We start from the raw sequence: 26626 nt of genomic DNA on the forward strand, positions 1-26626 counted from the left end.
TTATTTTCCCATTTTAAACACAAAAGACAGATTTTTTTTTTTTTTTAAAAAAAATCAGGATCCAGGCTTTCCTGGCTCCTGTTAGGTGAGCTCCACCTATGTTGTGTTTTAAGCTTTTTCTTTGATAGGCACATCTTTTGAAATAAGTTTGACTGGCTGATCAAAATGCTCCATTAACTGCTGCTCATATACCTTGGCACTGTTGGGCACTCTGACACAAGAAAGCATGCTTCCATATGCAACAGTCATGTACCTTTTGCTTTATTTGAATATTGAATATCACTTAGCTAGTGTGTGTGTGTGTGTGTGTGTAAAGTCTATTTGCTTCTCATATCTTAAGAGCTTCAATACCAGTCAGAAACAGAGCCTTGCTTTTGATCTTTTCTTTATATTTGAAATTTTCTCATATATAACACTTACTTGACAAGAATTAGTTGTGAGTATCTATTTCAAACCTTTCCTATGAAGGAGGATCTTAGTGGCTCACTTGCAGTATTGATAGACTAAATTCTGCTTGGTGTATACTCAACTTGGGAAAACAGGATTATTTCTCCTGAGTATAGAAACAGAGAAAGCCTGCCACACAAAAAAAGAAACAATCAGAAAACTATGCTGAGATATCATCCAATAAGACAAATATTCTCACCACTACCTACAGTTTGCCCAATTTGCCAGTTTTGTTATTTGATATGAGTTAATGGTGATGTTTACAGTACAGAAAGATGCAATTTGATAATTTGCCACTCAGCCACCTGACCTTCAGAGACAACGCTCATTCTAAATGATAGCTAAGCAGTAGCTCATCCTAGATAAAGGGAGGGAGGAAACAATTCAACTTTTTAAAAACTGATTTCAGTTTTCTTTTTGTTACTGTTTATGGATGGCATACATGCGCATAATATATTTTTATCACATTTCCCAGTCCATTGTCTACTCCCCAGGCCCTCCCTCATTCCGCCCACCAACCTTCCCTCCCCATTTCATATGTTCCATTTTAAACTCACAGCATCCAACTAGCACTGCCAGCATGTGCACGCGGGTAGGGTCATTTGCTGGCCAATGGATAGACTCCGGAGGGTCATATTTCTAAAAAGAACAGTTTCTCCCTCCTCGAGCATCTGTCAGTTGCTCATAGCTCTTCTTCTTAGGTGGAGGGACCAGAAGACTTCATGAACACTTTTGCCATTCATGCTGGAGTTTTGTCTTGCTTGATTTTATACATTCACACCTATGTGCAACTACTCTGCCATGTCCTGAACCATTTTTTTCCAGAGTTATCCACTCTGGCTATTTCCATCTTGACTTCTCCCATAATTGTTGAAACTTGAGAGGATGGGATGGGCCTGTTATCCACGCCTATTGTAAAAAAGAATCATCTGTTTCTGAGTGAGGATGAGAAGATGCACTAATCTGTGGTTGTGCAGATAAGAACTTAGGCAGCAGTTAAACACTATCCCCACTTACCAGAATAATAGTACTAAGTTCTCTCCTATAGCCTATGTCTTACCCAGCTATGAGTTTTTTTCCCCTGTTAATGGTGACACAGATAAATTATATCTTGCAGAATGGGTCTTACAGTCCAACCCTAAAGCAGTTGATTACTGCCATAGAAATGTGGCATTATTTCACCAATGGGTTTGTCAAGCCACTAGAACTGTAGTTTACAGGTTTCATAGCTGGATGACACTGTTGGTTATTGTACTTTTCTGTACATCCTTCATACCTAGCAACCCCTGTATTAGGAAAGCTGGAGTTTAGGGATGGCCACTCCCATTAGGACATCAGCTGCATTACTTCATGTTCTGTGACCCAAGAGACTATAATGTTTAGGGGTTGGAAAGAGGTACTGCTAACCTGCCCCTGGGTATTTTTTTTAATTGGGTAGCCTGTGGTATCTGGGAGTGCAGTGTTCCCCTTTTGCAGGGTAACACCATTTAAACTCCTTGTATATGCGTATGAATGTGTGTCTCAGGAAGCTTTTGTACTAGTAGGTCTCTACATGCCACATGGTTACTTCTCAACCTTCCCCCCCATGCCCCATGCCGTCAACTCTCCTTACCCGTTAGTTTACATTCCCTGTTCATACAAGCTGAGCTGTTTCCCTGTTCCCTCGTAAGCTTACTCTCCCATTGCCCGGAACTAGTTTCCTGGCACTTCCATTGAGAAACGTATTTCTAAAGATTCAGAGCTAGTACCCGTTGTGATGTTTGTGTATTTCCAGCACAGTTCATTGACTGCAAAATTCATTTCATTTTTCTTTATAGGAAAATAATGTTTCATTGTGTAAATGCCCCACGTGGTCATTATCCCATTTACCTGTTTGTGACCATCCAGACTATTGGAAATAGAGCAGCATTGAACATAGATGATTTAGTGTCTCTCTGGTGGGATATAGGGTCCTTTGGGTTGTGCCCAGGCATGGTGTAGCTGAATTATATGGTTGAGATACTCTAGCTTTTTGAGGAATTTGCACACTGATTACCATAGTGACTGCACATATTTGCACTCCCACTAACAGGAAATAAGTGTGCTCCTTTCTACATCCAGGATTTGTTGTGAGTTGTTCTTATGGCTTCAGCCATTCTGACTGTGGTAAGATGAAATTTCAAAGTAGGTTGAATGTACATTTCCCTGATGTGTACCTCAGCCATTTGAGAACTATTGTTTAGATTTTTTTTAACATTTAAGTTTATTTTTAAGTCCTTTCTATATTCTAGACACTAACCCAGTGTTGGGTACGTGACTGTTATATCCATAGTTTCCCAATTTTTAAGCTGTCTCTTCACTTGAATGATTGTGTTATTTGCTCTATAGAAAGTTTTACGTCATGAGGACCCATTTGCTAATTGTTAGTCTTCATTCTTATGTTACCAAGGTCCTGTCTGGAAAGTCCTTTCCTGTGCCTATAAGTTCAGGTGTAGTCCCCCACACCCCTTTTCACAGACTAAAGCATCAGGCATTATATTGACATTATTGATTACTTTCAGTTGAGTTGATACAGAGTGAAAGGTGGTTCTTCTACATGGAGTTATCTAGTTGGACCAGAGTCTTTGGTTGAAGGTTCTACCTTCTCTCCAATGTATATTTTTGTCCTCTATAAAAAAAATCAGGTGTCTACAGGAGTGTGAGTTTATTAATTTAATTTCATTGATCAATGTGTCTCTTTTGATGCTGACTTCATGCTATTTTGATTCCTATGGCTCTCTAGAATAACTTGAAATTAGGGCTTGTAATATCTCAGCAGTATTTTTACATTTCGGGTTTATCTACTCTAGGTCTTTTGTATTTTGATATAAAATTTAAGATTGTGTTTTTAATTTCTGTGATGAATTGCATTGGAATTTTGATGGGGATTGCACTGCATTTACGGATTTCTCTCAGTAGGGTGAACATTTCCACAGTATTGATCCTACCAACTCATAATGCCCATGAGTACCTTTGGGTGTATATGGCAACTTCTTTTTTCATGGTCCTGAAGTTTTCATTTTATAGGTCTTTCACTTTCCTGGTAAGATTTAACCTGAAATACTGTTTGAGGTATGTAGAAGGCTGCTTATTTTTGTGTATAACTTCTCTTCTTGCTCCTTTCCTGAACACGTTTATCAACTGTAGGAGTTTTAGGAGTTAGGGTAATGCTGGCTTTGTAAAAAGAATTTTGAAGCAGCCTTTGCTCTTTTATTTAATGGAACAGTTTGAGAAATATCAGCTTTAGTTTTTCCTTAAAGATCTGGTAGAACTTAGCAATAAATCCACCTATGCCTGGACTGGTTTGGGTTTGGAGGATTTTTATTGCAGACTCAACCTTGTTATTCATGATAGATTTATTTAAATATTTATGTCTTCCTGGATTACTCTGGCATGTCAGAAGCATTAACAAACTTGTTCATTTCTTTAGATTTCCAGTTTTATGGGAGTTTTGAAAGAATGTCTTTTGTACTCTCTGGATTTCAGTGGTGTCTGATGTAATATCTCTTTTTTCATCCCCAATTTTATTAATTTGGTTCTTCTTACTTTTTGTTAATCTGGCTAAGATTTTGATCAAACTTGTTCACCTTTTCAAAGAACCACCACTTCTTTTAGTTGATTTTATTTTTCTTCATTGTTAATTCATTAATTTATGCTCTAATCTTGGCTGTTTCTCCCTGTTTATGGTTTGGGCATTTGTTATGATTTTGTTTCTCTAAGGCCTTACAGTACACCACTAAATTTTTTTTTTATTTTGGTTTTGTTGTAAGCACTTATAGCTGTAACATTTCCTCTTAGGACAGCCTTCATTGCATCCTGGGATTTTAGTCTGTTGCAGTTTCATTTTGATTCGATTCTAGTCTACTTTTAACTCTCTATTTTTATTTATTTTTAAATAATCCAGCCAGTGTTGTTAAATCTCCATGACTGTACATTTTCTGTAATTTTTTATTACTGCTAATACTTGCTTTTACTTTATTGATGATAGATAAGATATATAGAATTGTTTAAATTTTCCTATAGTTGTTGAGAGACAGTTTATTTTTTATGTCCCAGAATATGTTGTATTTTGTTGAAGTATCCATGGACTATTGAGATAACTGTGTATTGTCTAGTGTTTGTACGGAATGCTCTGCAGGGATCTATAGGATCTATTTTATCTGTGATGTCACCTACCTCTTCTACTACTCTGTGCACCCCCTCTTCTCTAGATGATCTGTCCTTTGGTGAGTGTCTAGTGTTGAAGTTATATAATATTAATGTGTTATGGTGAACCAGTTGCATTACACTTAGCAGCATTTCTTTATAAAGTTTGGCGCTTGAAATTTGTAATGTCTTCTTCATGGCTTGTCCCTTTGATCAATATGAAGTAACCTACTGAACCTCTTTTGATTGGGTTAACTTAGAAGTCTAGGCGATAACAACCAAACATGACAAAATATAATAAGATAAACCGTTATATCAAAATTGGACATAGCATCCCAACAGGAGGAAAAGAGTCTCAAGAACAGGCACAAGAGTCAGAGACCTACTTATTCAGACAATCAGGAGTTCCTTAAAAACACTAAGCTAAAAGCTAATGTATACATCAAGGACCTGGTGCAAACCCATTTAAGCCTCATGCATCTTACCTCAGTCTCAGTGAGTTCAGATGCACCTGTCTTGGCTGATTCAGAGGATCTTGTGTGTCCTCCATTGTATTGGTGTCCTCCATCATCTCTGGGTTCTTACACTCTTTCCCCCTCCTCTTTCAGTGTTCCCTGATCTCTGAGTGGAGGGATTTGATGGAGCACTTCCCTTTAGACTCTCTCTCTCTCTCTCTCTCTCTCTCTCTCTCTCTCTCTCTCTCTCTCTCGTCTGGCTATGAGTCTTTTCATCTGTTCCCATCTGCTACCCAAGAAAGCTTCTCTGATGATGACTAGATAAGCCAGTGATCTGTGAGTATAGCAGAATATCATTATAAGTTCATTCATTCATTCATTCATTCATTCCATTCATTCACTCATTTTAGACTAGTAGTGTTTGGTTTTATCCTAGGTCTCTAGGCGAGCTAGTCTCTGGTTCTTGGTTACCAAAGCAGGGTTCCATTTGGTTTTCTTCACATGGAGTGAGCCTTCAATCTAATAAGAAGACATTGACTACTCTCACAATTCTGTGTCCCAATTGCCCTAGGATATTTTTGCCAGCAGGACAGAATGTAGGTCAAAGGTTTTGTGGCTGAGTTGCTGTTTATATTTGTCTTTTAGTAACCTCCACCAAAGACATTACTGTGTGGAGGAGAAGGCTCCATATAGGCACCAACCCGGCTTCTCCATGATTGTAGAGTTGTATGTATTCTGTACAGCAATAGGGCCCTTTGGTAAGTTAGAAGAGAGCATGCCTTTGTTTTAGCAACAGCTTGGGTTGTTTGTGGATTTCTAATGGATTCCTTATCCAACAATTCAACTGAATGCAACGCAGTCCAGTTATTGGAATCCTCGTTTGGTGACAAGTGATAACCATTTGAGACTCCATATCCCCATTGTTAGGAGACCTTAGGATCATCTTCATATGTTTTAGGAAGTTTCATATCATTCCTCAAGTGCCTCTTCCAGTTGTCTCTCCCTGCATCCTCCTCCTCTACTCTGTGTCCCCTCTCATTCCCACCAGATCCTACTGTTCCTGTGCCTGTGTGTCCTGAATCAGTTCTATTTCCCACTCCAAAGGAAATCCATGCATCCTCCCTACACCCCTCCTCTTCACCTTACCTCACCTCTCTAAGGCTACAGATTATTGCTTGATTATAATTTTCATGATGGCTAATATCCATTTGTCTTTCTGTGCCTGGGTTACCTCACTCAGGATGACTTTTTTTAGTGTTATTCATTTGCCAGTGAATTTCATTATGTCATTTCTTAACAGCTGAGTAATACTCCAGTCTGTAAATATACCAAAATTTCTTTATCTGTTCTTCAGTTGAGGAACATCTAGTTTTTTTTCCAGTTTCTGTCTACTATGAAAAGAGCAGCAATGAACATGGTTTTAACATGTGCCTTTGTGGTACTATGGGATATCCTTTGGTTTTGTGGTCAAGTGTTATAGCTGGATCTTGAAATAGATCTATCCCAACTTTCTGAGGCACTGCCATCCGATTTCCACACTGACTATATAAGTTTGCATTCCCACCAGCAATGGAGGAGTATTAGCCTTTTTCCACATTTTCACCAGCATGAGCAGTCACTAGTGTTATTGATCCTAACCATTCTGACAGGTATATGATGGAATCTCAAAGTAGTTTTGATTTGCATTTCCATGATGGCCAAGGATATTTTAAGTGTTTCTCAGTCATTTGAATTTCAGCTATTAAAAATTGTTTGTTTACCTCTGTACCCCATTTTTTAATTGGATTGCTTTTGCTTTTTTTGTTGTTGTTGTTTATCTAGTTTCTTGAATTCTTTGTCTTTTTAAAAGAACAGTGAGACCATTGAAACTCAAAGGTATTATTGAAAGTTCTGTATTGATTCCTGTCATTTTTTTTATTTTATGATATTTATTTTCCTTAGGCTTTCTTTATCACTTACCTAAAGCTATCTTTTTACTATCATCTCTTGGACTTGCCTCACCCTTTCTTAAGTCCAAAGTATATTTTCAAGTTACTTCGTTAGGGCAGGGTTTGTTGTCACATTCTTTTAACCTGCCTTTACCACAAAAAAAAGTTCTTATTCCTTTGATTATAATATATAGTATAGCCACAAGAGTCTGTGCTGGAATCTCTAATTTTAAGGAACTTAGAGAATAGTCCAATCCCCTTTGGTTTTTAAAATCGCCATTGAAAACTGTGTTACTCTGTGTGCCCTGCTTCTATCTATGACTTGGCCTTTCCTGCAGCATTGAAGACCATGTCTTTTTTCTGTATATTCAATACTTGATTACTATATGACCGAGGGAGTTTCTTTTATGGTTTTGTCTATTTGGTGTCGGTGTACTTGCAACTTGATAGGTATCTCTTTCCTTAGGCTGGGAATTTTTCTTCTATAATTGTGTTGAAAATAGTCTCTGGCCCTTTAACCAGGACTATCTCCCTTTTTGATATTTATAATTCTTAGTGTCCTATAGTTAATGCATGCTCTGTTCTTGGATGTTTTTAGTTTTGTTTACTTTGATTGAGTGAACCATTTCCTCTACTTTGTCTGCAAACCCCAATATTCTCTTCTCCTCTTGATTTGTTCTATTGAAAGACTTTCCTCTGAATTATTTATCTGGCTTACTAAACTTTTTATTTAAAGTTTTATTTCATTTGGGCTTTATTCACAATCTCTAACCTTTTATTAAGTTGTATTTTCATATGCTGAATAGTTTTCTCCATATTTTATTCAATATTTTTGTTTGCATGGTCTTTAGCATTTATTCACATCCTTTTTGTATTTTTGAACATATTCATAATGCTGTTTTGAAAAACTTGTCTTATATCTCATGTAAGTTGTCCTTCTCAGGGAGCATTAACTTTGGGGTGCTCATTTTTGGAGAGAATATACTTCCTTGGATATTTGCTTGTATGATTTTTGTTATGGGACCTAGGTATCTGATGTTACATCATTGGTAATACATTTTTTATGGATAACATTGGTAAGGTGGACATTTGAATCTCTATAGGCTGCTATTCAAATTTGTCAGATTTTAGACTAACTGGTTGATATTTCCTTTTCAGCCTTTGGTCCATAAAGTGTTGATGTGCAGTGTGGGTATCAGAAATGGTCCTATCCCAGCTAGGGCTCCTACAACTTATGAGCCCAATAGTCAACCTTACACAGAATGAGCAGATTCCCTCTGAAGATATTTAGAAATCTGTAGAAGGCTCAAAGGGTTCTATTGGTGGTTGTTAGGTAGAGGGTACTGTTACCTGAAGAAGCTGTATGAAATTCTATGGCTGGTCCTCGAGTGCTACGTAAAGCAGGATGGAGAGTCATTGGTCCTCCGACAAGTGGTGTAGAGGATGCTACCTGTGGAAGTTGTACATAACTGTGCATGGTCCTTTCTAGCCAGGTCTGCAGGCCCTGGGCAATACTTCAACTTTTGACATACACTCTTCTTTTCTTACAGAAAGCTGGTTGTGATGGTTTATTGGGGTCTCTTGCCAGGGAAGATCATTGTGGCGTATGTAACGGCAATGGAAAATCATGCAAAGTCATTAAAGGCGATTTTAATCACACCAGAGGGGCAGGTATCTGTTATTTACTTTTCCTACTCAATAAATTGTAATTAATGTCTTTGTGGACAAAAAATAGATTAAATTTGATTTATAGATCACAGTTTTTATTCTACTGAAGACATCTTCAATGGGTTTTTAATAATTTCAGTGATGACATACAATATATGCGATATGAGCCAGAAACTTAAACAAGCATATTTTTCAATAATGAAAACATGAAGTCATGTGTTGTACATTCTAGAAGTTAGAGCAGGAAGGGAGTAATCTAATTTGCATCAGCTTATGTTACCAGGCCTCTAAAATGCTTATTAGCCAGTGAAAAGCATGCCTAACAAAAATAGTGATTTGCAACAGCTTGAAACAACCATTTACAATATTAGTTTCAGGGTTTCAGCTTCCATTCTCTTTTTGTTAATTATTTTACTTAATTTCGGGGGGAAATTTTTGAAAGCTGAAATCTGAAACAGCATAGTGTGGTGGAAATCAAAGCAGGGACAGCAGAACGCGGGGAAAATTTCCATGAAACTTAATACCAAGAGTCCCCTCCTCTCCTCATTCCCACCGGTAAATGCTACACACAGGGGATGTGAGGGGTGTGATCCACGAAGTATGTGTTTAGAGTTCCTTGCCACGAAAAGTGATTATTAGGATTGAGACTGACCTATAATAACCCATAAGTACTTTATGCACATACGCACACATATACATGAATAAACATATACATACACTTATATAAATACATATACATATCACTAAATATCAGGTTCTCAAGCTTGTTGGGAAGAAGCAAATCTTTTCTGTGCTTCATAGAGTCCTTTCCTGGACATATTATTATCTGTTGGGCCATCATTTATGACTGTTTTCTTTTTAAAAGATGTCTTTTATTACATATGCATCTGTATGTATGCTTGTGTGTGTGTCATGTGTGTGGAGGGGGGTGTGTGCCCACACAGGTGAGAAGATGATGCTTGAGCCTCTGGAACTGGAGTTCCAGGCAGTTGTGAGCTGTCTAACAAGGGTGCTCTAATCCAAACATTGCTCCTCTGAAAGAGCAGCAAATGCTTAGAGGAGCAAATGCTTTAGCAAATCCTGAATCATCTCTTCAGCCCCCATTTACAACCATCTCCATGGTCACTCATACGCTAGCATCAACATTTCATTTAAATCTTCAAGTTCAAGAAATACAAAAAAATCCTGATGCTAAAAAATAAATTAGTTATATTTGGAGAACAGTCAATCAATGTTGGACAGTCAATGAGACTGAAGTCATTTTAAATAAGTGAGCTGTTCTAAGGGGAAAGGCAGGTGAATCTCTGGGAGAGGAAATGAAGTTGTTTGTTTTGCTTTGCCTTCATAGAATAAAAGGCAAACAATTCAAATTTGCCAGTGGTCATTTAGGAAAGACAAGACGCACTTAGCTGGAACAGATTCTCAAACGTTCAGTTAAAAAATGTAACTGTGACAAATGGTCCACTCCATCCCATTCCCACAGTTGTGACATGAAGTGTTTTACAGTACAGAATTCAAATGTCATTTGAAAGATCACAAAATGAATCACCCGTGATGCCTGCCATTAGAAGTTCTAATCCAGATGGGCCAGAAGTCAGGATCCTCGCCCTTACCCTCACCCCCTACCTTTTCCCAGCTGCACAAGGTTCCCTGAAGCTTGGCAACTGCAAGATCCTGCTTGGAAACTGCAGATAGACTCAAAGCAGTGTACCATATCATCTGAAGAATAGCAAGGAGACCATAACTCAAGCAGTGTACCATATCTTCTGAAGAATAGCAGGTTGCAGTCCTCCTCGCCCCCACGAATAACTAGGGCCTGCCAGTCGGGTCAAGTGGCACCCAGACGTGGGGCTCGAGGAACGGACCCCTCTGGACGGACCCTCATTGAGAGGATGTGCGCAGGACATCAAGATTAAGCGAGACAGAGATCAAAACCCGCGACCTGTCATCCACGGAACCAGGTTGATGCTGCCATCAAGAAGACGGTTGAAGTTCATTACCATCAGCCGAAAATTGAAGAGGATCCAGAAGTGACTCTGCAGGAGACTGACACAGCTGCCAGCTCCCCTGCCTCCCCCCTACGGTCGACCGCTAGACTTCCACGCCCTCCAGAAGGGTTCCTGGTATGCCTGGCTTTGCCCCCGTTTCTCTCAATAGAGAGCTTGGCCTCTTGATCACCACAACAAAAATTGGCTTTTTCCTAAACCAAGGCCGCCCTTGATATGGCCGCTAACATTGGGGAGCCTTCCTTTATGACAATATTACACCCCAAACTGACAAATGGTTGGTAAATTGAACATTTACAAGGGACTAGGATGGCTGTGAGTTAGCCCAATGACGGGATTATTGTAGGTCCACTTCCCAGGGGCCCACCCAATGCAGCCGAAAAGGAGTGCGTGGTGCTGGGAGTGGGTGCAGCCTACATGGCCTAAGACAGGGCCCTCACCCTCCTTTTACCCACATCGGAGTCCCTTGACGTTGCCCATCGTCGACAGCCTAAAACCTTCGACCATCGATGTGACTCGTCTCACATCAGTGTTTTGGGGTTGTGAACTTGTCTAAGACCCCCCATAATTAGACATCCAAATTCAAAATTCACATAGTTGGGATTGATCATAAGATGCCTTCTCTAACTAAACAGAGAAGGGGGAGATGCCAGAAGCCAGGACCCTCGCCCTTACCCTCACCCCCCACCTTTCCCCACCTGCACAATGTCCTCTGAAGCTTGGCAACTGCAAGATCCTGCTTAGCAACTGCAGATAGACTCAAAGCAGTGTACCATATCATCTTAAGAATAGCAGGGAGACCATAACTCAAGCAGTGTACCATATCTTCTGAAGAACAGCAGGTAGATCATAATTCAAGGCAGTGTACCGTATAGACCATGACATGTTTCAAGGCACAGGCCAAGAAGATTTTGTACTTTTCCACCATCTGGCCCCTCTTACCCCCTCCCCTTGTGAAACATGCTATAAAAAAGCATTTCATGTTCAAAAATAAATAAATTATTTATAAAAAAAAAAAAAAAAAAAAAGAAAGATCACAACAGACTGAGCCTTTTCTGTCCTTCTCGTTCTATCGGATTTGTGCTTCAAGAGCCTGTCTCGCAGTTCTCATTCACACAGAGAAGGAAACCTTTTGCTTCCTGCATACATTCTTCTAAGTTCCCTTGATATGTATGGTTTGCCTTTTCTTCTGGGTGACGCAGGTATTTTCAAATGTGAGCCATAGGGATACACTTTTAAACAAAGTATGGGAGTGCATTGCTAAGCCATTTGTGATTATAAAGGGGAGTGCTTAAAAAAAACAGTCTTTATTATTGATCAGAGAATTAACCATGATATTCTATGCTATCTTTTAACCTAATTTTACAAGTTATTTGAGTCCTATCTACTTAACTGTCCATCCGACCTTATTTCTATGCACAGATGCCCACCAGCCATACATCTGCTTTCATTGTTGTCTTTGTGACATAGTGCCAATGCTTTCCATTTGGAACTGCTGCAAACAGTCGATGTTACTGAAAATTTTCAAGTCATTGAGTAATTAGATAAACTGTCTCTTAAGTGGAAGTTTTGATTCTAAAATTCACATGCCCAGGGACTGGGAGATGTCTCAGTTGGTAAACAGTTTAACATATAAGCATGAGGATCAGAGTGCATATCCCTAGAGTATATGTAAAAACAAACACAAAAACCAACCAACCAACCAACCAACCAACCAATCCAGGCATGGCCTTGAGATTTGTAATCACAGAGCAGGGGAGATGGAGACAGGGGATCCCTGGAGCTTGCTGACCATCCAATCTTGCTAAAGAAGTGAGATCTAGGTTTAATGAGTGATACCATACCAAAACAATAAGATGACTGAGGAAAACACATGAGATCAACCTCTGATCTTAGCACATAGGTACATGTGCACACATAGGTAAGCGCATGCACACACATACACGCACGCTGAACACTTCATATTTCTTTATTTTATCTCTGCTATCAGATGGACTCTACAGTACCTTTCTCTTTATTCTGAATACTTCAATTTTTTTTATTACAATGATCAATAGACAGGAGACAAATTAGAAGTTATCTATTTGGTTTTTTTAAAGCTTCAAATCAGATTTTAGCCCAATACACAACATTTTACAGTGTCTTAAAAGGAATATTAAGTTTAGAGCAACTATTAAGCTAAAACTAGCCATCTTTCTTTTGGCCCTCTTCTTCATTAAGGCCCCTCAGTTTTTCCTTTTTCTTGAATATCCTCTCATTTTATTCCACCCTGTTTTACTTTATTTCAAGTAATATATTCATAACAACAGCTGGTAAATATTTTCTGAGGACATCCAATCTTTGCTTGTGTGACATTACAGATGTGACAGCAGGCCTCTCGCTGTGTCCCTACACTACAGCCTTTTACTCCCTCCACCCCCCAGCTCCTCTGTCTCATCAGTTTGTTCATCTCCCTGGGAATACCTGTCCTCTCACTGTGCTCAGCCACTCCCGGGACTGTCCCAGACCAACTCTCTTGTCACTAAGGTTTTTACCTTCTCTGTTTTTTCTAGCTTGAGGAATCCCCAGAGAAAAATGCCCTGGGTTGATTTTACCTTGTCCTGCTGTCTCTAGAGAGGCTAAGCCATATTCTTCCTTTTCTCACAGTACTCCATGCAGTACAATAGCTTCCTACCTTCTCAGTAGAGCTCTGTGCTCAGGCTTTCTAAGAACCTTCACCCGAAATCATGGCAACTTTATAGTAAGACATTTTCTCTCTTCATAGCCTTTAAAACATGGTAGCAGCAGTTAAAACCAAAGGTGTATGTTGGGGGTGGGAGTCATCAAATCAGTTAGGAGAAGAGATTTTATTTTATTTTATTTTATTTTATTTTATTTTATTTTACCCTGGATTAATGGCATGTTTTGCTGACTCTTACAGGTTATGTAGAAGTACTGGTGATACCTGCTGGGGCAAGAAGAATCAAAGTCGTGGAGGAAAAGCCGGCACATAGCTACTTAGGTAACTGGTGTTATAGACTCAGGAACTTAGTGCAATCCTAACTCTCAGCTCTGGGACTTACATGACAGCAGAAAATTGGTTTATTTCTAGGTTCACACTTGAACGTCCCAGGAAAGCATCTCTATAATATTAAACACTAGTTTCCTTTTCTCCAAGGGACTCCCAGGAACAAAACCAATCTGCTTTTCTGTTGAGAGAGTATAAATTACTTCCAAATGTCAGCTCATGATACAAAACCAAATGAAACAAAACAAGCTGCCTCATTAAATGATTATCATGCTTTATTCCATATATATGAATATATAATACAATCCATTAACACATTTACTTCATATGTAAAAATGCATGTATATGCAAATACATATAAATCCATGTGTGAATGCTCAGGTATTTTTGTGTAACAATTATTTTAGAAATAGGAAATGTTTACCCCTAAAAGGAAGCCATACATAGTTAAAGTCTGTGACCTAGTATTAAGTTTGTCTGTCTTACTTCACTCCAGAAAAATCTCACCTATGAAGAAAATATTTTTAAAGCTTTGAGCCTTGCTCGCGGGGAAGACTAGATTAGCTTTTTTAATATTTTAATTAGGTAAAATGAATAACTTTAATATAACAAATAAAGTACTATAATAGTGGAATCAAATAGAATGAAGCCACACTGGAAGACCAAACAGATTTTAAACACTGCACTTTAAATTACCTTTTAAAAACAGTTTGCAACTTTTTGCTTAAAAAAGTTATGCCCTTGTTATTCTCAACTGAGCAGTAAATGTTCCAGTAGGAAAACCCTTTGCCCATAGAGAACAGTCCATCTCACATGATGTTCCTACTCCACAGTATAAAAAGTCTTGACTTTGAATCATCTTTTCCATTATGATTTGTCTTTTGGGGGGGAGACCTGAAATGACAAAAGAAAGTAAGAGAACTCTTTAATTGTATGAGATGCTCTTTAGTTTGTTACCTCCATGTATATATCTGATTTAAATTACTTGCTATGGCTTTTAATGTGTTTTAAGTACAAGAAGATCACCTCAAATTCAAGTAAGTCCAAAACTCAGTTTTCGAAGATAGTGGTGTAGATGATTAAGACACATTTACTCAATATATAGCCACCGATCACATTCACTTACATTTTCTTTATTTCCAAGCTGCAAAAAAAAAAAAAAAACTTTGCTGTCTCAGATGAACTTTCAGCTAAACTTGGAGTTCAGCAAACTTTGAGCTAATGTGAAGAGATTTAATAACCTGACAAGTGAAGCTAAATAAATCAACCAGGTTTGCAAATGAGAAACCACCATGCTACCTCTTCCATGGTTCTCAACAATCTACTTTGTTTTTCTATGGTAACCATCGCCCTGCATGGTTACCATAGTTACCATATTCTTCAAGGTTAACAATTTTTGGACACACCCACCGGTCACATTATTTGATATGTAAGCATTCCTGGACCCTGAATATAGTCTTCAAATGTTCCCATATGTTGAGGCTCTGGGCTAAGCCCTTCTCTCTTTTTGGTCTTGCTCTGTCTCCAGAGAATCTCATCTAGGAATGCTACATGTCTATCTGTTGAAACTCATACAGACAAAAACAAACAACAACAAAATAAACCCCTCAAGTTTCAATAAGATAATTGATTTCTGCCGTATTCTAGTTGAATACAGTTTTTGCTTATTTTCATGAAAATTATACTTTCCTGTAGTTTTGTAATGTGATGCAAACTTGGGTATATAAACCAACAAAAATAAATTTATCCTTCAGAGCTCTTGAATCCAGAAATCCAAAATTCATTTCAGTGGACTTAGCTAACGGGTATGCACATTCTTTGTCTTTGAAAGATCATGTGATAGCAGCACTGTCCCCTAGCTTCTGGTTTGTGCCAGCATTGCTTCCTTTGTGGTAGCATCATGCCAACAGCTGCCTCTATGATCTGTTGCCTTTTCTTCAGTGTTTAAATCTGCCCTGGGTGACTTCATATAAAGACAGGCATGATTGCATTTAGGACCTCCTCCATGATTCAGGACAACTTTGTGCACCACAGAAGGCAGCTTCCTTTATCTTCTCAGGCTGCAATGACAAAATACAAGAGATTGGGCAGTCTACAAATAAGTCAAATTCATCTTTTTTCACTTTGGAGAGCTGGGTAAACCAAGATCAAAACCCTGGCAGCTTTGCTATTTCCTGAAGGCCCAGTCTAGATTTGTAGAAGACATTTTATTTCCTCACAAGGTTAAAGGGGTTAGCAAGCTATTCAGACTATAACCTGTGCTCTAACCTGTTCCTGAGAGCAGAGGTTTATTGAAAGACTGCACAATTTCATCACCTCGAGAATTTTGTATGATGCTCATATTTAGAAACATGGGGAACATCTCCAGGGTCATCATTCAGGTTATCAGAACTATTCAGTTTTAACCAGCTGCTTATCCTGGAGCCAAGAGTCTTTCTTGACCCCTGCCTTTGTTTCCAGCTCTGATCTGACGCCTTTGTGTGTCCTGCCACATATTCACAACTATTGTTCTCCATGTGCATTTGGAGCTCTGTCCTACTGCCTGTTATACTTTATTCCTTCCATAGTTTGTGATGTCTCAATTTCCTTATTTCTTTGCATTTACTATGTGCAGTGCCATTGATATTTGTTAAAGATGTTTTGCTCATTGCCTTCTCTGCAATGACAAAAATAACATCTGCTATGCAGGAAAGAAACTCAACATTTTGATTAAATTGCATAAAGGAAAGATGTTTTACACCTGTAGAGTGGTTGCTATAGACCAACGTGTAACATGCATCTGTTAAGTAAAGCCTTCAACACCTGGCCGAAGCAGATACTTCTAATGCAAATTCAAAATTCCCAATTTAAAGTTCAGAAGAAATAACAGAAAACATATGGATGTTTTTGTCCAGTGTTGCAATTCTCTTTATCTGTGATCCTGAATTCAAATCCAAAGTGTCTAGATACAGAATCTGTGTTTTGAACACAGATAGACCAGGAGACCAAGCTAAGTTTGTGTGTGTGTGTGTGTGTGTTTGTGTGTATGTCTCTGTGTGTGTGTCTCTGTGTGTCTCTCTGTGTGTTTTAATGTGTATGGGTGTTTTGTCTCTATGTATTTGTATCACTTGAATGTCTGGTGCCCATGTCTTCAGGAGAAGGCATCAGATTCCCTGGACTGGAATTGTACATATTGAGTTGCTATGTAGATGCTGGGAATCAAACCCAGGTCCTCTTCGAAAGCATAATTACTCTTAACCACTGATCCCTCTCTCCAGCCTCTGGCCTAAATCTTTTTAGTGAATCTTTTAAAAAATTGTTGCTCTTCATGTAACCATTGGAATTTTCTAAAGTGAGAATCCTAATCGAACACATGGTCCTTTGACTCCACACATATTACCTCTTTTCTCCAGTCTTTATACTTAGGTAATTGGTTGATATAAATAAGGTAGGGGTGTAAATCATAAAATATGTTCTTCTGTGATCACTATTTACAGTTCAGCCAATCTTACCGCTTCCTCGCTACAGAAATCTACCCATACCTAATCTTTTGTCATTATTTTTATTTTTGCTGCTATTGTTATCTTAAGAACACATAGTTTAAAATTTGATTCTTATATATATAGTATGTCTTAAGTTCCTACTCTTAATTATTGTCAGTTTTCAAAATAATGTCTAATTTTCTAAGTAGCACAAATGCTACCCCAGTACATTTTGCTTACCTTATATATTATAATTTGAGCCAAGTGCTTGCTGTTCCCTTCATGACTAATGTAATGAGGAGCATAGACTCCAAGATATGAGCAAACTGACCCACGGAATCAACCCACAGTAGAGTAGGAAGGGAAAGAACCAAGGGCTTCCAGAGATGCTGAACCAGCTGGACTGAAGCATGCTGAAGTGTGACTCTGGTGAGAGCTAGTAAGGATTCAAGGGTTACCTCTAGGTTTTGGTGAGGAGCAACACAGGACACACAGATGAAGGAAAAGAGAAGTTAAGATACTAGATTCTAAAGACATGCAAGTCGAGGTACATCATAAACCACTCCTCACATGGCTCCTTTGGGGACAGGAAGGAAATTGTAAGAAGTCTTCAAAGGAGATACATTTAGAAAAATAAATGAAAATAGAATTTTGGCAGAGTGATCATTCTTAAAGAATTCAAATTGTTGACATCAAATATATCTTATTGTGTGGGAGACATTTAATCACCTCCCAATACAGTTTTCCTTTCCATTACTCTTTCTTTTAATTATACTCACTTGTTATTGGCTTCTCTGAAGATTATAGCATTATTTTCTTAATGATTGACCAGTTAGCCTAAACTGAATAAAGCATGTGTTTTTATTTATAAAATCATTATAGCTTATGAGTTCCAAAAAAAATCTCACAAAAGCATCAAATCCAACTTATTCTGTCTAAAATTTTACACACAGGGCACCAGGGCAAAAGCCTCACTAAAAATAATTTGAAATGAACAAAAGATAAAGCAACCCTCCATTTTAATATTTACCTCTTAATTTGATTACTTCAAGATGCTGTCACAAAGAGCTACAGGCTAAGTGGGTTATGAACAATATAATTTTCTTCTCAGAGCTCTTAAGACTGGAAGTCTGAGCTCAGGGGACCACTATGGTTGGGTTCTGATGAGGACTTTTTATGAGCTGGAACCTACTAACATCTGTGTCCTTACATGGCAGAAGGAAAGGAAGCAAGGCCTCTCCGGGCTCTTAGAAGCACACTAATCTCATTTATGAAGATTGTGCCCTACTAACCCCAGCCAACTCCAGTTACCTCACAGTGACCCCACTTCCTAATCACATCCCAGTGTGGATGGAGTTGGGTTTCAACATGGGAACCTTGAAGGATAGACAGCAGCCTGTAGCATGTCTGAACAGGAGGGAAATTTAGAAGTCCTAAACTGCCAAAACTACAGTGAACACTGAAAGGTGAATAATGAGCCTCCTGCAGTTTCATTTGACACCAGGAACTGAAGTCAGACTCTGAAAACCAGGGAGATGCTCTAGATAGAAAATAAAGCCAACGACGTTACAGAATAACTCTCATGGGAGGCTTCCACTCGAAGTGGGACTTCAAAGGATTCCAAGGTTTGTGTGATGCAGGGGCAAAAATAAAATTTATATGTGAGTGGAGAAAGCAGGGAAGTTTCTTCAAAAACATTAGTGTGAGATGAAAAAAGCTGGAAGAAGCTGAGGAGGAGGACGACGCTGTAGGAGGGCCAGCAGTCTCAATGAACCTGGACCCTGAGATCTCTCAGACACTGGGCCACCAACCAGGCAGCATACACCAGTTGATATGAGGCCCCCGACACATGTACAGCAGAGGACTGCTAGGTCTTGGTTCAGTCAGAGAAGATGCACCTAACCCTTAAGAGACTGGAGGCCCCAGAGAGTGCGGAGGTCTGGTGGAATGGGGGCTTGCAAGGTTGGGTACATCATTGTGGAGGTAGAAAAGGTATGGGATGTAGAATAGTCAGAGGGTGGACTGAGAGTGGAATAAAATCTGGACTGTAAAAAAGAAGATTAAATAAAAATTTAAAATAATAATAATTTAAAAAAGATGGACATGGAAAATCAACAGTCGTGAAAATTTATAATGCAAAGCAACCCCACATATAATTAGCATCTGCTTCATCTAATCTAGCTGTGAAGCCACAGACGCCCCCCACCCCTGGGAGTATTTTGTCTTACTGCAGTATCAGTATGACTGACATGTGCTGAGAGAAACACTTTCCACAAGCAATCCTCCTCAAACCAGGTTTCAAAAGACTTGGGGAATTTAAAAAAATAGCGTATTAAAAATAATCCAGAAAACAAAAACCAAACAGACCCCATGAGGCAAACACCACATTGAATAAAAGTAGATCAAAACAATATACAAGTTGTGTCACATGTAGAAAATGTAAACAGAATTTTATAAATAACCAGCTTATTTATTGTTTTAGGGAACCATTAAGAAAGTACAGAAAAAAAAAACAACCCTGATTCAAAGAAAGTAATAGAGTTGGCTTCAAAAAGCCTTTATTCCGAAATACATAAAGTCGTAATTTTCTGTGTGTTTAAAAAAGTCAAATAAATATTCTTGATTACCATGAAGCAGCAATACATTTAGACATATTAACCACATGTGACAAATAGCATTTTTAGTGTATTTGAAGAACCCTGGATTCCCCCTTTTGCCCAAGCTATTTTGTCAAGAATTAGTAGCAGTTTCTTTCACTTAGATGGGTTACACATTGAAGTTTTATTTGTTTGGAGGCCTTTTAATCTCTATTATTTTTAATTTATGCTGGATTTCGTTTTTATGGAACTTTCCAGATAGATATTTTAAATGAGGAATTTTTTTTTTTTTTAGTCTGCTCTATAATATTTTTTCTTCTTCTTTTCTTTCTTTTTTTACCTATTCACTTTGCATTCTGCTCACTGCCCACTGCCTGGTCACACCAATCCTTTCTGTATCTCCTCTCCCTGTCTTCTCTGAGTGGGTGGGAGTTCCTCAGAGTATCTCCCCAAGCCTGGCACTTCGAGTCTCTGTGAGGCTAGTCACTTCCTCTCCCTTTGAGGACAGAATTTATATTTTCATATATTCTTTGGTGCCGTTTGGTAATTGTTTTCTGCAGGGAATAATTTGTTTCATTTGTCTTCTCCAACTGGTTGGCTTAAAGCTGTTTCTGATATGTTGTTATTGCACTATCACCCAGAAGGACAGTGTTTGGACCCTTATTTCTAACACTGTTACATTGTATCCTGCTTCCTGGACCAGTTTAAGCTTTATTGGTTAGTCTCTCCAAATAACCAACTTGTGGTGTTGCTGATTGCCTCTACTGTTAGTCTATTTCTGTTTTATTAGTTCCTTTGTCATTTTTTCCCATGGGCTTTGGACTTTAATTGCTCACCTACCAAAGATAAAGACAGAAGAGTAACTTTGGCTTCCTTTTTCCATTTTTCCTCTTCTGACACTTCAGAGCTACAAAAGTGCCTCTGTACCCTCTTCAGCTGTGTTTTACAATGCACTTTCGGTTCAAGCTGTTTTTATAATACTGTTGTGGTTTCTTCTTGGAGCTATGAGTTATGTCTGAATATACTTAATTTACAGTTACTTTGATATACATTGGGGCAAAAGAATACATGCAGTCAGGTGTCAATTGAGACTTCGTTTGTCACCTTTGGCCTGAAGGAGTTACTCTGAAAATTCCAGCTATAATCTTTACTGTTAAGTACAGTATAGTAGTTTAAGTTTTCTACAAGCTTACAGATATTCTTTTTGTCTGATCAATTAGGGAATGAGGAGTAAAGCAGTATCAAAAATGAATTTTTCTTCCTCTCACAATTAGATCATTTATGCATTTTGATGCTATAGTATATATTTAAGATTGTTATATAATCATATATATATATATATATATATATATAATATTTAAGTGTGTGTGTATGTGCACACGCATATTTTAGTGGTACATGCATGTGTATGTGCAGTGTCATGAAAGTGTGAATATGTTCTCTCTCTTTCTGTGTATGTGCATGTGTGTGTGTGTGTGTATGTGTGTGTGTGTTCTTAACTCCTTTTAGACAGGCTGTCTTAATGAACAAGAAGCTCACCATTTTGTTTGAGTTATCTGTTAGCTCCCAGGATACAAGCCTCCAAATGCTGCAGTTGCAGGCATGATCAACCACACCATGCTTTGTATGTGAGCTCTGGGAAGTCAGGTTCATATTCTTATGCTTGCAGAGCAAGCACTTTCCCACTGGTCTATCCACCCAACCCTCATAGATCATCTTAAATTCAAGTTAATTATAAGATGGAGGCATTTGTGGAATTGCAAGATAGAAATACTCCTATAAGCCCATGCTGTCTGGCATGGAGACAGTGACCCAGTTTATGATCAGTGTTCTCTGCTTCATTTTTTCATTCTCTTAATCTTGGTCTATAGTTTTAAGCTGTATCTTTTTAAGTTGAAAATATCATTTTGTACCCTCTCGATCTCCTTTTGTTGTCTTATTGCTCTAGCTAGAACTTCGAGTCCTATATTGAATAGATATGGGGAGAGTGGGCATTCTTGTCTCGTCCCTGATTTTTGTGGGATTGCTTCAAGGATCTCTCCATTTAATTTGATATTGGCTGTTGGTTTGCTGTAAAATGCTTTTATTATATTTAAGTGTGGGCCTTGAATTCCTAATCTCTCCAATACTTTTAACATGAAGGGATGTTGTATTTTGCCAAATGCTTTTTCAGCACCTAATGAGATGATCATGAGATTTTTTTCTTTGAGTTTGTTTATATAGTGAATTATGTGGAGTTGATGGAGTTTCGTATATTGAACCAACCTTGCATCTCTGGAATGAAACATACTTGACTGTGGCGAATAATCATTTGGATGTGCTCTTGGATTTGGTTTGCTAGAATTTTATTGAGTATTTTTGCATTGATACTCATAAGTGAAATTGTTCTGAAGTTCTCTTTCTTTGTTGGGTCTTTATGTAGTTTAGTTATCAGAGCAATTGTGGTTTCATAGAGTGAATTAGGTAATGTTTCTTCCTTTTCTGTTTAATGGAATAGTTTGAGGAATGTTGATATTAGCACTTCTTTGAAGGTCTGTTAGAATTCTGCACTATAGGTATCTTGTCCTACTTTTTTGGTTGGGAGGTATTTAATGACTTCTTTTCCCTTAAGGAATATGAGCCTGATTAGATAGTTTACTTGCTCTTGATTTAACTTTGATATGTGGCATCTGACTAGAAAATCATCTATTTCATCTAGATTTTCCAAATTTGTTGAGTATAGCCTTTTGTAGTAGGATCTGATGATTTTTTAGTTTTCCTCAGTTTCTGTTGTTATGTCTCCCTTTTCATTTCTGATTTCAGCATCTATTTTTGTAGCCTGAAAGCTTCCACAGTTTAATCAATGTCCCGTTGTCTCTTCAAATTATATGTCTATAATAATAGACATATTGAACTTTTTTTCCTATTGATTCATCTCTACATCATTACCTGGCTAGTGTTGAGCAAGGTACGTTCTATTATTTTATTTTGTCTCATTGATTTGCATATTAGGTATAGCTATTGTTTGTATTTGCTGATTGATCTAGCATTTACAATATAAATTTTAATTTGTTGTAGTATCCTTACGAATTTTATTTTACCCTCTTATGAATCATGTGAGACTCAAGTGGAGCACTTCGCTGTTGCCTGATCTTTTTCTGTTGTGTGCTTTGTGTCCACATCCATGGCCTTCATCTACTTCCTAATGTGCTTGAATCACTTTAATACATTGCAATCACTTGCTTGAAATCATCAATCTCTTCCTAAATGAATTTCATTAGAAGGAGTATTTTATGCATTTATACAGCTATTCACATGTACTTTCCTCTTTCTCACGGTGCTCCCACCTGGTACCATTTTCTGTCAGAGTGAAGAACATCACTTCTTCTTTTTCCTCCTTCTCCTCCTCCTCCTCCTCCTCCTCCTCCTCCTCCTCCTCCTCTCCCTCCTCCTCTTCCTCCTCCTCCTTCTCTTCTTCTCCTCCTTCCTTCTCCTTCTTCTCCTTCCCCTTCTCCTTCCTCTTTCTTCTCCTCCTCCTCTTCCTCCTGTTCTTCTTCTTCTTCCTCCTCCTCTTCTTCTTCTACTCCTCCTCTTCCTTCTCTTTTTTTTTGAGAGTAAGTCTGTTGCAAACCACAAATTTCCTAAGGTTTTGCCTGAAAACTTGTTTTAGCTTTGCGTCTAAAAATACTTTTACTAGATATAGAGCTTGAGTTTTTGTTTGTGTTAATTTTTTAATCATTGAAAGCATAACTGTTTTTCATGTATCTAACATTTTCCAAAATTTTTTTGTATGTGATTATACTATAATTACATTATTTATTCCCTTTCCCTTTCCTCCACCCATACCCTTTCATTAACCACTCCTTTTCTTTCAAACTCATGGATTCTCTTTTCATTAGCTGTTATTATATACATATATGTATGTACATTTATATATACATATTATGTACATGTATATGATGTATATAATCTATATCTATATATGTATATATTCATAAACATAATCTCAGTTTATATAATGTTACTTGTATGTATGTTTTTAGTGCTTGACTACTTGGTATTGGATAAGCAATTGGTGTGGTCTTCCTTGGATAAGGCTATTTCTCCCATTCTGAGAAATTTGATAGTTGCCTCTAGTTTTTTGTGTAGGGTTGAGTCCTTATGGGTTACTCCCGTATATATTGTTTTGCCTACTAGTGTCATTCTTGCTCAGTTCATGTTCAGACAGTTGTGTTGGTGCAGCTTTATGGATGTAGCTTTTGACATTCCTTAGATACCAAATCTCACAAGAAATATGCTGTTTCTCTGGCTCTTACAATCTTTCTGCCCCCTCTTCCTCCATGATCCCTGAGCCTTGAGTGGAGAGTTTGTGTTGTAGACCTATCAGTTGGAACTGGACTTCTCAGCTCTGCATTTTGATGGATTGTGGCTTCCTGTAATGGTCTCCATCTGTTGCAAAGAGAAGTTGCTTTGATGAGGGGCAAGAGCTGCAATTATTCTCATGTACAAGGACACATATGTAGAACGTAGTTAGGCATTGTTCTAGTTTAATAAAGTGCTACTTTTATGTTCCCCTCCAATATCCCTGAGTTCTCTAGCCCTAGGGAATTGACTGGGTTCCTTTGATTTGCATTATTGCTAATGATACATGGACATTTAATGACTTGTTACATTTTTAATTTAATGTTTTAAAATTTTCATATATGGACATTGTATTTATACCTTGTCTCTTTCCTGAAACTCCTTTCTTGTCTCCGAGCCCTCTCAAATTCAGTGCTTCCTCTTCCTTAATAATTGTTACATATGTTTGTATGTGTGTGTTCAGCTTACTGAGTCTTATATTTAGGGTTGGATAGCCTATGGGGGCTCATCACTGGGAAGACTGATTCTTCCACTCTCAGCAGTCATTATTTACCTGTAGCTCTTCATCTAGAGATGGAATCTCAGAGTCTTTCAATTGGTGTTGTCATTGTGACAGTCTTATTTAGAAATCTATATTGTTGAGAGTTCATGGCTACAACTTCTTGTCATGTGTAGAAAACACAGTCACTCAAAAGTCAGACATCCTTTTCCTTTGGTTCTTACAATCTTTCCCATCCTTCTTCCATGATGTTTCCTGAACTTTATGCTTTCATGTTATGTCGTAGACGCATCCATTTCTGTTAGGCACCCAACATCCAGCTGTTCTCTGTATTTTCAACATTTGGGATTTCTGTAATCTTCTGCTTGTATTGCAAAAGAACCTTCATTGTTGAGACATGAGAACTATACTTTATGTATTTTTTAAAATGCCCATTAGTAACAGATTTTTTTCCCTTTCTGACCACTCAAAACTATGTTCTCCCAATCACCTATGTTATCTCTCTCCCTCTCCCTCTCCCTCTCCCTCTCCTTCTCCCTCCCTCCCTCCCTCCCTCCCTTCCTCCCTCCCTCCCCCCCCTCTGTGTGTGTGTGTATATGCATTGTTTTCTTCATAAGTTCCTTGTACCTTTTAAGTCCTATGTATTTGGAGGTTTTTTTTTTAAGAAAATGTAAAATACCTATAAATACCGTGTTTTCAAATACTTTGTATGTCCTTGTTCCATTTTCTGGAATTCCAGTCACATCAGTGTGATCCATAACATTATTCCTGCATGTCTGCCTTGCTCTGCTTCTGTTCATCGTGGCTCTGTTCTCTGAAGTTAGTTCTTTCCTATGAAAGTGTCTTTGCCTAGTATGTTTTAGGCCCATTTATTAAGTTCAGTACTTAGTATGTGAATCTTTTTGTTCTAAGGCATTTGATTTAATTATTTTCCAGTTCCCATTGTTCTCTAACATTACAAACCTTTCTAGAATGTGTGTGCATATTTAAAGGCTTAATTCATTTGTTCCACTATCTCTAGGATTCTTGAATGTTATTTTATTCCTGAGTACCCCTACTTAATTATTGTAGGTTAATTGTGTGGTGGCCACATCCCCAGTGGGTTTTTAATTGGATGGTGAACATGATTAACATAGTACGGATGAGTAGTTGTGTTATATTTTCCTTATTTAATATGAAGTTTAATATGAAGTCTGGGTTTTTTTGGCTTTTAATTTGGCCACCTGATTTTTAGGGTCTCTATCTTCAAACGCTACACACCTTGAAATTACCTAGAAATTTTTTTCTTTATAACTACTCGACCTGAAAAAATAGAAAGTTTAAAGTCCTAAGGTTCTTGGCAGCTGTTCATTTCCCAGCTTTGGGGAGGCACACTCTATTTGTTTGAAGCTGAATATTGCTGTAAGGTCAAAGGTGTCCTGTGAATGCTGTGGGATCTTTTTCTTGTAGCTCATGCTTCTCAAGTGCTCCATAAAACAGATGATGCTTGCTACCACAGCCAGCATGACCTCCTTCATTCCCGGTGCCTCCTTCTGCCTCTGTAAAGCCTTCCCAGTCTGTGCCCTGTATAAGGTCAACCTCTCAGTGCGGGCTCTGGTAAATATCTCCAGGAAGACAGCCAAACAATCATAGAGATTATACCAGGTTTGTTCTCCACCCTCATCAAGAGTTTAAAAACATTCTCCGTCCATTTTCTAGTGTGAAGCAGAACGGTCCCACTGATCAACAGAAGCAAGATTGCCAAAAAAATTTTTTAGGTTAATGAAGTAAAACAAGCAACAAAAACACCAACCCCCCGAAAAAAAACCAAGAAACATGATATGTACAGACCTCTATTTCTGAATGAAGTAATTTGTAACCCAATAAATTGTGTGGATGTGTATGTATATGTGTATGCCATTTTCTAGGAAATGCTGAAAGCCAAAACATGAATAGAGTCTGAATATCATATTCCATAAACCCCAAAGGAAGTTTAAAGACATTTTATTGAGATTTCCAGGAACTATAAATTGATCATTGTAACCTTAAATACAAGCTTAGAAATTGGAAAATG

General features: G+C 38.1%; 1 protein-coding gene across 1 annotated transcript in view; it reads left to right on the forward strand.

Annotated features, from left to right (window-relative positions):
• Positions 1–26626, forward strand: part of Adamts19 (ADAM metallopeptidase with thrombospondin type 1 motif 19) — a 186374-nt gene that overhangs the window by 116527 nt on the left and 43221 nt on the right. Inside the window, exons 13-14 of the mRNA XM_028777164.1 lie at positions 8545–8665; positions 13589–13669. Coding sequence (XP_028632997.1) covers positions 8545–8665; positions 13589–13669 — 202 coding nt within the window. The remainder of the gene's footprint in view (positions 1–8544; positions 8666–13588; positions 13670–26626) is intronic.

This window comes from Grammomys surdaster, unplaced genomic scaffold (genome assembly GCF_004785775.1).
Source record: "Grammomys surdaster isolate TR1022 unplaced genomic scaffold, NIH_TR_1.0 278, whole genome shotgun sequence".
NCBI classification, from domain to species: domain Eukaryota; kingdom Metazoa; phylum Chordata; class Mammalia; order Rodentia; family Muridae; genus Grammomys; species Grammomys surdaster.